Source organism: Camellia sinensis, chromosome 9, assembly GCF_055761805.1.
Source record: "Camellia sinensis isolate YWXY chromosome 9, ASM5576180v1, whole genome shotgun sequence".
NCBI lineage: Eukaryota > Viridiplantae > Streptophyta > Magnoliopsida > Ericales > Theaceae > Camellia > Camellia sinensis.
In genome coordinates, this window is record NC_138969.1 from 71143699 (window position 1) to 71161237 (window position 17539).

The following is a 17539-nucleotide window of genomic DNA, read 5'->3' on the forward strand; positions in this document are numbered from 1 at the left end:
TAGTGCCTCATTACATTTGGGACAGTCACCAATAAGAGAGTAGGATAGGATGCTTCTCTATTGGCAACCTTAGGACCTGTTTAGCATAATTTCCCAAAATGATTTCTCTAAATGGTAAATCAGCAACATCAAATAAACTTCGACATATGACACTTAACATTTATTTTTATATATTTTTAGCAAGGACACAAAACAAAGAACAGAAAAACACCACACATAATTCTTATGTTTCCTAAAACTGATACTTGACAGTTAAGAATAGCAAAACAAACAATTTTCAACTTTCTTTTTTGTAAATAGAACAAAAACAAATATTTTAATAACTATGCCTAGCATGCCCTAGGCTTCTCAAGAACTCCTTCAAAACAATCGCTTGTTTCTGTCCCATCCATAATTTTATAATGTAATAACCGTTATCTAACAGGTTTGCGAAGGCTGAGTGATACCTTATGTCTCAGCTATTAGAAGCCTTACATACGCAAGGCTATGTACTAGACCACATATATGTTATGCAGTGGACTTAGTCAGCAGATACCGGTGAAATCTTGGACAAGAACATTGGATGTCGATAAATCATATACTTAAAGACTTGAGAAAGACTAGAGATTATATGCTTGTCTATGGTGCTGAGAATTTGGTGCCAAATGGATATATGGATTCTAACTTGATGTTTGTTTAGGATTTGTGCAAAATTGACTTTTGTTATGTGTCTACTAGGGCCCTAGGGCTGGGGCATCTGACAGATCGCATCTGACAGACCAGGCTGAGCTCGAACTGAGCCCGGCCCGGCCAAACATCGGGCCTAATCTAGACATCCAAGCATGATCCTAGACAATTAGTTCCCTGCCCACTTAGCTCATATATGGCTTCTTTTTTTGTAAGGGAAGGAATTAGGTTTTAAAAGTTGAATGGCTTCATTTAGCCATTCAGATTCAGGAGACTCGTTGAAAGTATAGAAGGGCAAAAAAAAATAGTTGAGGCCTTTCAAGAGAAAAAAACAAAAGTATTCCAGAGAAGTAAAGCTACATCAGGGAAAAAGAAAGAGAGAAAGAAACAGTCTATGTTTGGAACTAAAGCTCAAGGGGAAAAAACAAAAGCTTACAACCATTCAGAAACTAAAAGTTGTTCTCATCAAATCCAAACTATTTTTATTGCCGTTGTAATTTTCCCTTTCATACTTAAGAGTGTTGTACACAAGTTCTTGCTTGTTTAATTGTCGAAATCCATTTAAGTATCATCATGTTTCCTTATTTATCATTGCTTTCTAACAAGTATCGATATGGATATGGGATAGGTGTATGACATGTTTATAAAGATATATCAATTCAATAAATTCTGAAAATATAGGGATAATTTCACCTTTCTCTTCTCCCAGGTAAGCAAAGTATTGAAAAGTTATTCTTACATTTATCCTGACAATTATACTCTAATGCTATGGAAAAATTTACAATCTTAATTTCATAATAGTTTGGATACGTAACCTAGAGTGTCCGAAAATAATTCGATACTACTCAAAATTAAACAAAATTGATATAAAGTATCGGATATGTATGCACGAGTATCTGAGCAATATCGGTATTGAATACAGATACGAATCCCTTCTAGAAGTATCTGTGCTTCATAGAGGTGGAGCAATTTGTAAGTTTTATGAAGAATATGTATATTCAATTGTGTCATAATACAAAGAATGAAGGAGAACTAACCAGAGAACCAGATGTCAAAGTAGAGAGAGACAAGGCAGCTTGATGTCACAATGACCCAACCTCGCGAGTCGTGAGACGACGACTATCCAACTTCACAAGTCCAGCGCCAGCCTAATGTCGCGATTTTGAAACCAGAGAGATCGCGACACAGAGCACTGAGAGAGATCACGAACAACTAGCTAGGGTTTTCGCGAATGGGTAGCGAGGCAAAGGAGACGATGAATCAGTAACCAGATGCGATGAAGGAGAAGCCCACAAACAAACGAGACGAAGCAACCAGATGGGTCTCTCAAACCAACTAAACCGAACAACCCAACTAGACAGGTCGAACAAATGAACTCAGATGGGTCGAACGAGTTAGATGAATCAAACAACTCAATGAGTCCTGATGAACAGAAGCGACGAACAGATGGGATGAACCAATAGGTTGAATCCCGATGAACTAGTGAGCTCTGATACCATGTAAGTTTTCTGATAAGTAATCATGAGCAAACCAAAGCTCAGAACCAGAAGCTCTGATACCATGTAAGTTTTCTGAAGAATCTGTATATTCAATTGTGTCATAATACAAAGAATACATCTGATTATATAATAATCCTAACCCTAAGACTAAAAAAAAAAGAAAACACCGTCATATATATACACAAAATACACTACCATACATATAAACCTAACCTAATATTAACACTGCCATATAGGAAAAGGAAACACTGTCATATATATACACAATATATACTACCATATATATAAACCTAACCTAATATTCTCACACAATTATCTAAAAGAGTGTAAAAAACTATGTGTTTCTAATTCTACCACAAAGGTTGAGTATATACCAGTTTGTGAAGAAGCAAAAGAAAGCATATGGCTCCGGAAGTTTCTCATGGAGCTTGGAGTGGTACCCAGCGTTTTTAAAGGCTCAAGGCGCACTAAGGCGCTGAAGGTCTCTCGGGGCCTAGGCGCAAGGCGAAGCGCGGGCTTTATTGAAGTAAAAAATAATATTTAGGCCTCGTTTGGGAACAGGCTAATTTAGTAACTTTTTGGCTATTTGGCTAAAAAAGTAGGTAAAAAAAACTTATATGTTTGGGATGACTTTTTGGCTAATTACGAAAAGATGTGCAAAAAGTAGAGAGAAAAGATAATCTTTGACTTTTTTGTATGAGTTGTTGGCTTTTTGGCTAAAAAGGTAACTTTTTGGCTTTTTGGCTAAAAAGGTAAGTCCCCAAACGGGGCCTTAGTAAAAAATAAAAAAATTAACATAGACTAATCATTCATAGTACTAAAACAATTTTTTTAAAAATAAAAAGTAATCAAGATTCAAGACAAAATATAAAATAATTCTCAAAGCCATGAAAGTGCATATTACATAACATTTCAATTTTCAAAGATAAAATAATTCACATTCAATAAAACAAAAACAAAAACAAAAACATAAACATAAACACTAAACACTCAAAACATAAATATCCAACAAATACTAATATATGTCTTAACACTTCAAAACATCAATATCAAAAGAAAAAGGTTAGAACTTAGGTCGGTCAGTCAGTCAATCATCATCCTCAACATAAATGGCAAGCAAACTATCATCTTCTTCTCCATCAGTTGATTTATATTCCTCAACATCTTCCTCCTCTATGTCATTTGAACCCGCTTCCTCTTCATCTATTAATTGAAGTGGAGTTAATCTTGATTATTTAGATATCCTCGGTTGTGACTTTGAGCGTGAACTTGTTGCTCTACTTGCATGGCTACTTTCTTCTACTCCAAAAGCTCTAACAACAGTGGCCCACGTCAAGCCATCATCATCATCAAACACAGGTCCATTATCTTCATCTGATTCTCCATCCATCCTCCCAAGCAACCACTCATTGCTTTCATCAATATTTTGCAAAGATATGGGATCAAGAGTGTTGCGTATGTCATACCTAAATCTCAATGTTCTATTATATTTGACAAACACTAAATCATTGAGACGTTGTTCCAATCTATTTCTTTTCTTGCTATAAAGCTACAAGTATTAAAAATATATTAAATTCTATATAATGAGAATAAAAAATATTTGAATTGAACAAAAAATTAGTTAGAATGTTAAATACTCACATGTTCAAATACACTCCAATTTCGTTCACAACCCGATGAACTACATGTTAGGCTAAAGACTTTTATGGCAAAAGTTTTGCAAGTTTGGAGTTTTAGAACCATATGATGCCCACCAATCAGCTGCGACAATCACTAGTTAGAAATAATTGTTACCAAGTATTGAGTTTTACTAAAAGTATTACTAAAAATAAACTCTATGAGTCTATAATATATTACCTGGTGCCCTTGTATTTCTTTGCCTAATCGCAATAGACTTGCCAAAAAGACTCTCAGCCTTCATATAAATACTTATCTCATTAGTGATCAAATCTTGAACAGTGACATCTGGGACCAACCTTTGCATGCATTCATAAAACTCATTCATCACTTCATGATCTTTTTACACCTCTAACGCTTTTGGGTAAAAGAATTCTGGGTTAAGAAAGTGTGCAACTGCATGTAAAGGCCGAAGATATTGGACATCCCATCTTTTGTCGATAATTTCAAAGATTTCATTATACTTCTCTTCTTTATGATCAAATGAACTTGCAATGCATTCTTTTGCCCTATCCATTGCCTCATAAATGTATCCCATGGGAGGTTTCTTCTCGGTATCAACCAATCTAAGCACTTTGACGAGAGGACCCGAGACCTTAAGGGCAAACACAACAGTATTCCAAAATGAAGACATCAACAAAGTTTGTGCCATTCTTTTACCTTGTGGCTCCTTTGCCCATTTGCTTGAGGTCCAGTCTTCGGAGGTGACCATCTTTCTCAAATTGTTTTTTTGTTGATGCATCCTAGACAAAGTCAGAAAGGCGGTTGCAAATCTACTTTTTACAGGCTCGATCAAATTTTTCAAATTTGTATAGCGCCTCATCATGTTTAGCAAAGTAAGTCGGTTGTAAATATAGCCATGTATTGCAATACCCCTTTCAAATGTCTTTTTCAGTCTAGGTATCTTCAAAATGTCTTCTAACATTAAGTCCAAGCAATGAGCAGCACATGGTGTCCAATACAAGTGTTCATACTTGGCTTCCAAAAACCTCCTTATAATGTAACAATAACGAAGAATTATTATTTTTAAGTTTTTAAATTTTAAATACAAAACAAACTATGAGTAAATAATTTTGATGTAAGGAATGAGGAAATATTCTTACTCGCCAACACATTAGTTGCAGCACTATCAATGATAACTTGCACCGCATTCTCTTTTCCAACTTTCTCCACAAACTTGTCTAGTAATTTAAATAGCTTTTGCCCATCCTTTGAATAGCTAGAAGCATCAACCGACTCAACAAACATGGTTCCTCTTGGACAATTAACTAAAAAGTTAATCAATGTCCTTCCTCTCTTATCAGTCCAACCATCAGCCATTATGGAACACCCGTATTTTGCACAATCCTCTTTATGATTCTTCATCAAATCTTCAATATGTTTCACTTCTTTTTTGAGTTGGGTAACCCGCACTTCGTGGTAAGTTAGTGGCTTCATACCAGGACCATATTGCCCAATGGCTTCAATCATTGGTCCAAAACTCTCATAATTTCCTGCATTAAAAGGAATACCAACATCATACATCCACCCTGCAAATCTTTGCACTGCCCGAGCTCTCATTTCTTTTTTGTAAGGGTCATTTGCATCAATTTTGGTTTGCTTCCCTTTTGCTTGGTCTCTTCAATTTTTCACCACTGATTCAAGATTTGGTGTAAAGTAAACATCCATAGGCCCTTTTCTCTTTGGCATTTTTTATTTGGATTTGGATGAACCTTGGCTGCTACTTGTAAACTTACGGCGTTGATTGGCATTGATCTCAACAACATCATCATCTTCATCTTCCATGTCCATGTCATCGAAATCAGGCAACATGTTCATTTCTTCTTTTTGTGTCTTCTTTTTTGACATGAACTCTCTAATCTCTTCTCTTACATGAGCTGGACACTTCGGGCAAGCAGTGACATTCCTATAACCTCCCACGAGGTGTTGTTTCACCCGATAAACACCTCCATTTGATACTTTACCACAAAAATTACACTCGAACTTGTATAAATTATTCTCTTCTACCAAATGGGCATATTGCCACGCCGGATCTTTTCTATTACTTTCCAATGTCATTTTCTACACAACAAATTTAATAAATGAAAAATAATTTCAGTGTAATGTAATGTGTAATGAATTAATTATTTGTAATTTTTTTTCCCTAACAGATAAAGGGAAAAAAAAGACCAATAGCACATTGTATTTTAATTATTTGTGAATAATTAATTATTTGTATTTTTTTTTTCAGTGTATTTTTTTTAGCTAATTAATCAGAATCAGAATCAGAATCTATTTTTTTCCCCTAACAGATAAAGAAAAAAAAAAGACCAGTAGCACATTGTATTAATTAATTATTTGTGAATAATTAATTATTTGTAATTTTTTTTTCAGTGTATTTTTTTTAGTTAATTAATCAGAATCAGAATCTTATTTTGTATTAATTAATCAGAATCTTATTTTGTATTTGTATTTTTTTTTTCTAACAAACTCAAAGGCATAATTGAAAAAAAAGGGGGGGGGGGGCAAAACAAAGCCAAAAGAAGGAGGGAGAGAGAGAGAGTCAGAGTCAAAGCCAAAAAAAAAAACAGAACTGCAAAGAAGTCGAAGTCGAGCTCGAGCAGACCAGAAGAGGAGAAGGAGAAGGAGAAGAAGAAGAAAAAGAAGAAGAAGATGGCGAAGCATACCTGCGAAATCGAAGTCGAACACACCCAGTCGAAGCAGCCCAGTTGAAGTCGAAGTCCAAGGCAAGGCGAGAGAGGAAGAGACGACACAGATTAGGGTTCATTTGAGCCGTATTTGGGTCATATTGTACATGAGTTGTAATCCTCTATGGTTAAGAACCATTCGAACACACCCCCGCAGCCGTTAGATCAGATCTAGCTATTAAAAGATCAAGCGCGCATAGTAGTGCGCCTTGCGCCTCTGTCGCCTTGTTCAAGTCGCAGCTAAGGCGCGCGCCTAACTAAAAGCGCCTCGCCTCGGACCTGTTTAGGCGCAAACAATGCGCCGCGCCTCACCTCGCCTTGCGCCTAGGCCCGCTTTTTACAACACTGGTGGTACCTTTGGCAAAACCAACTATGATCCTTCGTTGTGATAATAATGAGACCGTTGCACAATTCAAGGAGCCAAGAAACCACAAGGGCGGAAAAAACAGAGAGAGCATCGCCTCATCAAAGAGATTGACAAGCTTGGAGACATCATCTTGAGTCACGACACTAACACATTGCGTATGTGGAAAATCTAGTTAATTATTTCACCAAGGCAATACATACCAAGTGTTTGACTATCACATAGAATGGGAGTCAAATGTAGACCAATCAGTTATGAGTGCAAGTGAAAGTTTGATTTAGGGTACAAATCATTACAGACCATAATGGTCCATAACAGATATTACACTTGTTATCCACAACTTCTTGTCTAAATTTGTTAAGAAAGTGAATCCTCTCCTTCAAAGTTGTCCACTTGTAAATCAAATGCCTAAAAAGTTATTATGGTGGACCAAACTTTGGCAACAGATTTATTATCCAAGCATGTGTAAAGGGTAAGAGTAGATCATTATGGGTAGATTATTTTGAATATTGTCACATGTTAAAAGGCTTGTGTTTGGATTATCTCGAATAATGTTACAAGTTAAAAATGTCATTTCTCTCTAACCATAATGCAAAAGTTTAATCAAAAGTTGGTTTATAAAGTCAGCTTGAAACTGGAATAACACAATAGTGGCATGCTCTTTGGGACAGCTTATGACATTGCAGAAGGCAAAACAATTGATAGAGTGACTAGGGAAAAAATTGTGCAGCTGTCATCAAGCACATGGGAAATAAGGCTTCATTGAGTTGACTGAAGTCTTGGGTGTCTTCCTACATCTTTGGTGGTAATTTAATTCATAGCTTCAAAAAAAAATGGTGCATTATATAAATTTAGAGAACAAGAGTATGACAGTAAGCTTACAAAGAAATAGATACATCAAATCAATAAGTTCGGACTTAATTGGCGAATGAAGTCAAAATGGGCCAAGATGTTGATGAACAAGCTTCTGCAAAAGAGTTGTACTTGACATGGAAAGGAATGAGATGTTATATGTAGTTGAATCTCTAACTGGAGGGATGGAAGAGAAAAATTCCTAAATTGCAGATTTTTTTGGTATCTAATTTATGGAGTTTAAAGGTAATAACATATTGCATGACATATCCATTATACATTTGTTGCTTCTACAGCCCAGGAGGCCTCTACCTCTCCCCTTTTTTCCTTTTCAATAGAACATCTTTTTTATCAAAACAATGTATAAGATGTTATGAGTTGTATTTTACAACTTGCAGCATGGCTATGTTAAATTAGCAAAATGTAACCTAATTATAGATACAATCATAACTTGATACTCAAATATGTTGACAATATTTGTTGCATACAAGTAAAGGTGCATCTTTCATGTGGAACTATTTCAGTTCATTATAAAATGATCAAGATAAATGCACTGCAAGTCAAAAAGATCGGAAAGGAGAGAACGTGTTGCAAAATCAGTCTTTTAGAAGAATGCACAATCCACTAAAAACCAGAAGAAAGAAACAAAGAATGGTTTTTCAAAAAATATATATATATTATTAGAGTATCACCTCATTAAAGTATCTTATCAGTAGATTCTTGGTGACCCTCCCAATGCCAGCACCACAATCTACAGGAGTTTTAGATAACATTAAAAATTAACAATTGCCAAGATATCCACCAATCAAGTATAAACTTTCCAGATAATTATGTATATCATAACGATAATTTAAACTAAAACTTAAGTATATCATTTGAACCAAAAGATAAACCTAAAAGGATCTTCCTTTTGGAATTTACTGAATCTCTTTGCATACTTGATCCATCTAGTTGTGGTAGTGATTAACTCACTAGGCTGTTGAGCTCATTATTTTCTTCTATGTTTCACAGATTTTGACAATTAAAGCTTTGTGGGACCTTTTATGGGGGGTGATGAGAGTGGAGGACAATTGAGAATTTCATTCAGATTAGTAGACTGCTTCTATGTTATGCTCCACCTAAACGGAACTATGGAATTGTAGCTGAGACCTTAACATTGTAAAAAATGACTTTTTGAGTTTTTCCTCTTGCTTGTTGTGGATTATAAATGAACAAGTTTTCTAGTAGCCTTGCATGCTTATATGACCAAGTCTTGTGAGTGTGCAACATCATCACATGTTAGCTGGTTTAGGTTGGAGGCGAGACATCCTTACTAAGGAGCTATTATTTGAACAAAAAAGTTTTACATTCATCATTCACCAAATACCCACACACCAAAAAAAAAAATTAGAAAATCGAATATCTTACACTTATGTCTTTCTTTTGAATTATACCAGCGTAGAATTTATCAGTTCTCACAAAGTTCACTGGCAACTATAACGGTATTACAAACGCAAGCATATACATAGGTAGAGTAGAGCATAGTAGCCATTTTCTTACCTAGCGCAACAAGATGCCGGTTTCTTCCACCATCTGGGAATCGATCAGACAAAAGGGTATTGAGAAATGCCTCACTAGATTTGATATCTGGCTCGTTGACATGCCCATATCCACCTAACACACCATCCACAGACGCCTCCACACTCTTTTCTCCCAAAACAACACAACCGCACATAAAATAAACCAATTAATAACATACAAATACATACATGTAGATACATACACATATAACTAAGTAAAAAATTGATACATCACATATACACACTTGTATATACCTATATGTGTGTCAGAATTAGAACAAATAGAATAAGAATTTGTACGGGTTTAACTAGAAGAAGGGTTTTAAAGGTTACTCACTTCCCAATAACCAACGCCTTTACTGTACCATTCAGACTTCTTATGGAGGTCTCCTACCTCTTCCCTCCACATGTCCTCTGCATTCTTGAATTCTCGGCCATCAGAATCAGACCCACCGACCTCCATCTTACTGAACCCACGCAATCTCACTCTCACTCGCTCTTGCTGGCACTCTCTATTAACTCTAGTAAATAACCGTGCCTGTGAAAGTGAGACCAACTTGAGAACAGAGAAACTAGCAGCAGCAGTATAATAATCATATTTTTTTAATATATTTTATTTATTATTCTTTGTATCAATTCACACAATTCATGTATATTTTACCAATATAATGGTGACACATAAGATTATAAATAAAATATGGTCATCATAGTATTATTGTGAGAAAAATTATTGAATACGTACACAATACCAAGTGGCATTGTCATTTGATACCCTTCACCAATTACCAATTTTATCCCTATACTGTTAGACACAGCACTAACATAATATAAGGGCTAATTGTGACAATTGCAAAGACCCCCTTTGTGGTTTCTGAAATAACACTGTTCTCCCTGATTTTTTTTCTTACAATATGTATGAAGCTCCCCTCTGTTAACTCACCATTCAACTGACCAACAGAATCTGGTGGGGTCAGCTAATTTGACTATTTAAGTACCTAAATTACCCATTTTCTTAACATTCCAGAGACCAAAATACCCTTGCCTTGCATTCAACACATTTATATACACACAGATAGTGTGAGAGAGAATTTAGTTAGATGAAATTTACATCAAGGAAGCAACAATATTTACAAAGTAAATTAGAAAGAAAGAAAGAAAAAAAACATTAAATTCTTATTTAGCAAGAATTCAAGATCAAATGCAACCAGAACTAGAAAGTACAAGGTTAGAGAGATCAGGAAAGCAATTGGGTTGGCATCAATTAAAATTATATACCTAAATATCTACAATTACCAGTGGCCCCAATTCCATATATGTGTGTGTCAGTGGTTAACTGGGAAATGCATGGATACCATCACCAAGATTTCACCCACTCAACAAACTACCATTCACTGCCAAACTATTCAATGTAATGTAAGCATAATTCAATGGAAACAAAAGGTTAGTATGTAGCAAAAGAATATTTTTGTTACACCTGCAACAACCTCATTTAAACATGAAGAATTTGCAAAATTGTTCATATGTTTTAAAAAATCAGTGGATCATTCATAACTTAATAGAAAGAAGAAAACAAATCATTACAAAAATCATTTTAAAAAATATTACACTTCCCAACTCATCATCTTGTTTCCAATATTTCCAAAATCATTGAGAGGGTTGGCACCTGGATTGTTGTAGAAACTCCCTGGGCATCTCTTCTACCAACAACTCCAGGGTTCATATCACCACTAGAAACAACAATCCAGCCACACCTGTGAAGATTTCTCAAATTGGGTCTCTGGATATACATATGTAGCTACCCCCTCTTATGCTCCTCTACCACATAAGCACAATCAAGTATATAAACACACATATATATATCGTGTATATCTATTATATTATAGAAAGTCAACTCTTGAGTTGGTGTTGATGAAGCCAGATCATGCTACCCCATCTAACTGTTTAATTGGTAACTACCATACCTAACTTATTTACACAGGTAGTGTGTGCCAGTACTTCTAGTAGTTAATAAACTGATCCGAGACACTGAGATTAACATTTTCAAAAAACTAGAGCTTTGGTTTCAAAATACAGTATTTGAAAATAGTTTTTTTATTTTAGAATATTTACTCCAAAGCCCTACCCCATTTTCTCATACTCCAAAGGAAACTTGCTCTATTCTATCAAAGATTTTGGGCGATAGTGGGTAAGCAGGTGATTACAGCTATCCTTGAAATTTTGAATTCTTCCCAAGACATATCAATGGCAAATGACAACTATATAGTTTTGGTTCCAAAGGTGAAAACCCACGGAGGATGTCAAATTTTAGACCAAACATCCGTTGCATCATGGTATAAAAAATTGTCAGCAAAGTTCTTGCAAAATGCCTAAAACTTGTGCTTCCATCTATTATATCAATTAATCATAGTGCTTTTATTAGGGGGCCGCCTTAATACTGATAACATGCTTATAGCCTTTAAAGTTTTTCACTACATGAAATTAAATAGGAGCGGTAAGGATGGACACTTTGCATTGAAGATTGATATGAGCAAAACATATGAGTGGTCGTTGTGCAAAGCACGATGGAGAAGCTAGGCTTCAACCAAAGTTTCATTAACGTTGTCTTGCATTGTATTACATTTGTATCCTATTTAGTGCTTCTTAATGGGGTCCCAACGAGAACGTTTCATCCAACCTGGGGGTTTCGGCAAGGTGACCCTCTATCGCCGTACCTTTTTGTCCTTTGTGCAAAGGACCTCTCTTCACTAATTATGAAAGTGAAAGCTAACCAAAGACTTACTAGTATTGCCATCTGTAGGGATAGTCCTCATTTGTCACATCCCTTTTTTGCTGAGGACAGCTTATTGTTTGGTAGTGCAACGATGGATGAGAATGTAGTGGTGTAGGAGATCCTTCAAATGTATGAGCATGCCTCGGGACAAAAAGTTAATTTGGGTAAGTCCTCAATCTGTTTCAATAAAGTGTCAATATGGTTGTGCCAGATGAGATTAGAGAAGATTTGGAGGTGGGTGTCATGGTTGAGTTGGGGAAGTATTTAGGGAAACCTTACTTTATTAGGAGGAATAAGAAGGAGGTGTTTCACTATGTGAAGGATCGAATCTAGAATCGAATGCATGGTTGGAAGGACAAGTTTCTTTCAGCAACTAAATTTGAGATTCTAATTAAGGTCATGGCGCAAGCCATCCCACGTATGTCATGTCTTGCTTCCAACTGCCTGATACATTATGCGGGGAGATTGACTCAATCGTTAGCCGATATTGGTAGGGCCAAAGGAGAAGAAGAAAAATCATTGGAAGTCCTAGGCAGCTATGCGCTATCCTAAATGGTTACGAGGAATGGGAATAAGGCAATGTCAGCAAAGCAAGGGCGGAGATTGATTTAGTATCCGAATTCCTTGTTCACATGAATTATAAAGGCTACATACTACCCGCACTCAAATTTCTTAGAGGCAAATTTGGGGTCAAATTCATCTTTCACTTGATGAAACATCTTCAATGTAAGGCCGCTATTGGAGGTAGGATTACGATGGCATATTGGGAATGGTTAGAGTGTGCAAATTGTGGATGATAAATGGTTGTCTCGACCGTCCTAGTTGAAGTTGATATCTCCTCCTTTGCTTGCGATAGATGCAAGAGTTAGCTATCTCATTGACACAAATAAAAGATGTTGGAATTCAAAGTTATCATCGGCCCTCTTTTTGGATATGGATGTGAAGACTATCACCAAAATCCTGTTGTGCCCGAAATAGCCTGTGGACACTTCGGTTTTGCTTTATATGAAAGATGGCCGATTTTTAATACGCTATGCATACCATTTGCATACATCACACTATGACAAATTGGCCTGGCTGATCGGATGGTGAAGCGGAGTAAAGGCATTTTCAGAAAAGAGTCTGGCACCTCCAAATGCCAAATAAAATGAAAGTATTGCTTGGAAGGCATGCTCTAATATTCAACCTACTTGAATTGTTCTAAAAGGAAGGAGGATCTCCGGAGATGACATGTGTGGACTACGTAGCGAATCAACTGAGACTATGTTGCATTGCTTTCAGGATTATGGGGTAGCCCAGAAGGTGCGAGATCGAAGCTTGTTAACTTCCGATGTTCGAGCAAGTAATAGCTATGATTTTACGCAAAGGGTAGATGATGTTGCCAACTAAGTGGGTGTTTGAGAAGTTGCTATTTTAGTAGACTATTTTAGTTTTTGGCTATTTTAGGAGGCTAAAATTTTTGTGTTTAGAAAGATAGTTGGATTTTTTTGTAGTTGGATATGATGTTTGTAAGAGAAAAAGTGAAATAATTATGAGTTTGATGTGACATTTTGTCTTACTAGCTATTTTAGCCTATTTTGTCTTTTAGTGCTATTTTAGCCAAAAAAGCTTAAAAAAGCTTCTTCCCAAACACCCCAGTGACAAGAGTCTGGGACTTTTTTGTGGCGAGGTGTTAGGGTATTTGGGTGGCCCGGAATCAAGCTGTGTTTCATCAAAAGTCTATGTCTATTGAGGACCTTGTTGGGAATGGTGTCTCTAACTTACTACAAGACTTACACCAAGCACGCAACAGTGTAGGAAATTCTTGTTTTCCTCTTATGGCCACAATCATTCAGGAGGCTGCTGCGATTTGTCAGGTTTTCAGAAAGCTTTGTTCTTTCTCATGTTCGACACATGACTAAAATTAGGTATGGTCTCACTGTGTGGGTGGAGGAAGCTCCGCCGGCAGTGTTTGGTACAGCTTATTATTGTAAATTACAAGTTGATAATCCAAAGCTACCTAGCTCTCACCTAACTTTTAGAAATTCAGCGTTTTTTTTTTTAAATGTATTTAAATTTCTGCCTAAGCAAAGCTGCAATAAATAGTCTAATAACCCATAATAATAAATAAAAGCAGTAGCACTATAAGCAGCTCAGATAAGCTGATCCAAACGGCCCAAAGGTTTGTAATCTGTTTCCCCCAAAAAAATGAAATTGTAAACTCTAAAAAATGTGATTTTGAAGATGGGTTTACATTGGCATTAAAAATCTTGTGGAGGTGAATGAGAATAACACGAAAAAGATTGGATTTTTGTTTGTTCATAATTGAATTATAATAATTAGGTAAATGACTATACCTGTAAGGCTGGAGTTGGAGTGTGGAAGACGGGTGGACTCGCAGGAGCACTGTGGGAGAAGATCGTTGTAACTCAACGAGAGAGAGAGGCAATAATGAGTCTCTCTGAGATACAGAGTTTAGACCTAATTCTGAACCATTAATCAGCCAACTGGGTATGCTGAACCGGGATGGATTCAAGTATTTCATCCGTTGAACCGCGCGAGTCGATATGGTTTTTTTTTTAAGACCAGAAACGAACCCATTTCTTAGTTTGTAGACTATGATGGTGTTTGGGAAGTGAGTTTTTATGTAGATTTTAGTAGATGTAGGTTTTTATGAGATAAAAAAGTTTTGGTGTTTGGGAAGATAGTTGGATTTTTATGTGGTTGGATGTGATGTTTGTGAGAGAAAAAGTGAAATGATTATGGGGTTGGATGTGATATTTTGTTTGGATGTGTTTTTTTTGGTTTTGCAAAACTTTTGTCTTTTAGTGGAAAAAATGAGAAAAAAATTTGGGATATGGCTTCCCAAACACCACCTATCTCCCTCCTAGATTTAAAGAGATTTAAATCTTTCATCAAATAAAAATTTAATAAAAACGGTATTTCAATCATTTGATTAAATTGATATTAAATGAGAGTTTTATTATTTTCACCAAATTAAGAGGGCATTTAATTTTTCATCAAATTTTATAGGTAACTAGATGGATGATTAGGCAGTAAACCGGGTGAACGACCAGATTAGAAAAAATTTAAAGAAAATTTACACTATGGTGGTCGACCGTCTAGACATCCTCCCGGTGATGAAAATTAAAAATTTCACGTTAAAACACTTAATATAAAATAAAATTTTTAATTCAAATCTTTACTCAAATTTGATATAAAAATGATAATAAGCGTTAGAAATACTCTTTAAGCCTCTTTTTTTTTTAATTTAAATTCTTAGGCCTACTTGAGAGTTAGAGCAATGGAATTAGTGATTGAGACCATCTGGTGGAACATACTAATATTATGTTTGATTGCAATTAATTTCAATGGATTGTTATTCCCAATGGATGGAGGAGATTAACAAAGATACAAAAAAATTATTATTTTTAATTATTCAAAATAATTTTTTCAATTTTTAATTTATATTCTTTTATTTTTAGTTAACTTTTTAAATATTTAAAAACAAAATTGATTTCTACCTAACACAATTTCACTTAAAAAACAATATAGGGACATTTATTAACAAATACTATATCTATAACTTATAGACCATTTAATTCTAAAAATAATATTATGAATTCATAAGTTTTATTTCATATTAAAATCTCTCAAATAAAACATATTCACATTTGAAAACGTAATGAGATAATAGTGCATACATTAGAATGATATCTAATTGTCACATTTTAAGAAAAATGATACAGTTGACAAAAATTTAATAAGACATTAATACACATATTAGAATATGTTCTATTGTCACCTTTGGCAAAAGTTTGAATCAATAGTGTATAAATGAAGCATTACATTTGTTGTCTCTGGAAAATATAGTAAAAGGATTTCATAATATATATTTTCATAAACTCTTATTATGTGAATGTATGAGACTTATATGCATATATGTAGGATTCACCCTTTTGCACCAAATATTTTCGATAGTGGTACAATTAAAATAGAGAGAAACCCTTATGGCGATTTCTGGTAACCCTCCAAACCACCGAGATACTCATAACATTGTTAAATCTACTGAGAAAGAAGATCATCTTGTCCGAAGTACCAAGAAAATCAAGAGCTCTAACCCTTCTGCATCCATAGAGACTGAAAATGAGGTAGAAATGGCAATTGAAGCAAGGGGAGAAAGAAGTGACTCACAAAATCCTGCCTTGCAGAACATGCTAGCTAAATCCTTTAAGGAGGCTTTGACTACGGTACCAAATAGGGACTATACATTTGATAGCAGAGTGGAGCTACTCTTCTCTGATGAAAAAGATGAAGACCAGGAAGGAACAACTTCAATTGTTCATTCTATATCAGAGCACATGGGACTGCCTAAATTGTCCCTTCCAAATAAGTTGCTCCAGAAGATCAGGAAACCATAGGAGAATGCTCTGATCATTAGACTCCTAGGGAAAAACATTGGCTATAAACTGCTTTGCACCTAAGTAAAAAATATCTAGGGACTCCAAAGTGAGTTCAATGCCATTGATTTGGGATGTAATTTCTTTCTGTTTAAATTCTTCCTTCGAGAGGATTATTCTAAGGTCTATACTGGGGGACCTTGGGTGATTATGGACCACTATCTCACTATTAGGAGATTGAAGCCCAATTTCAAGCCTTCAAAAGCCTTTTAAACCGCCACCGCAATTTGGGTTTAGTTTCCGGAGCTTCCAATACAGTATTATCAAGACAAGGTATTGTTTGCAATAGCCCAAACCCTTGGCAAGCCGCTGAAAATGGATTGGACAACAACCATGACCACAAGAGGAAAGTTTGCACGGATCTGTGTTGAGACAAACCTCACCAAGCCGTTGAAACCCAAATTTGTTCTAGAAAACAAATGTTATAACACTGAATATGAATCACTTCACTCATTTTGCTTTCTCTGTGGACGTATTGATCACCGAAAAGAAGCTTGCAGATTCAAAGTGTCCCATCCACAATCGGAGGGTGAAAAACTAGCCGTTTTTGGTGAGAATACCAGCCACACACCCATTTCAATCCCTAACTGTAACCTGTAACAAAAGGAAAGTGCAAAAGAAGAATTTGGGCCTTTGATGCTTGCAACAAAACGAGGACACAAACCAACCCAGAACTGGAAGCACCAGGACCCAACTAGCCCACTTACTAAGTCTAACAAATTCAAATACCTTGAGGAAGATCATGAAGGCCAAAGTGAACACTCAAGGGAGCGAAAAACCAACAGAGCAGAGATTGAGAAGGCCCAAACCACCCACTCTAAACAGACAGGCCCAAGTCAAACCCAGGAAGCCAAAGGTAAAAGAAAAGCGGGTCAAACTCAAATTAAGAATCACACACAAGGCAACCAAGTCAAGTGTCAATAATCGCCCTTCCACCTAGTGCAAGTTCAGTAAATCCTGACAAGGAATCCTATGCATAGATATTAGATATGGAGCAAGAAAAGGGCAATGAAGGTACTAAAGAAA

At 35.8% G+C, this 17539-nt stretch overlaps 1 protein-coding gene across 5 annotated transcripts in view; it reads right to left on the reverse strand.

Moving 5' to 3' along the window:
• Positions 1 to 14620, reverse strand: part of LOC114293497 (alpha amino-terminal protein methyltransferase) — a 28016-nt gene extending 13396 nt beyond the window's left edge. For 2 of the 5 annotated variants that reach the window (XM_082887068.1, XM_082887066.1), the window contains exons 1-5: positions 14411 to 14613; positions 10968 to 11055; positions 9642 to 9842; positions 9285 to 9429; positions 8438 to 8496 (exon numbers count right to left, since the gene is read on the reverse strand). In XM_082887068.1, the coding sequence (XP_082743194.1) occupies positions 8438 to 8496; positions 9285 to 9429; positions 9642 to 9842; positions 10968 to 11055; positions 14411 to 14598 (681 nt within the window). In that variant the 5' untranslated portion in view covers positions 14599 to 14613. Of the gene's footprint in view, positions 1 to 8437; positions 8497 to 9284; positions 9430 to 9641; positions 9843 to 10597; positions 10699 to 10967; positions 11056 to 14410 lie in introns of those variants that run through there. The other 3 variants (XM_082887067.1, XM_082887070.1, XM_082887069.1) reach the window with 3 other exon arrangements.
• Between the last annotated feature and the right edge of the window lie 2919 nt (positions 14621 to 17539).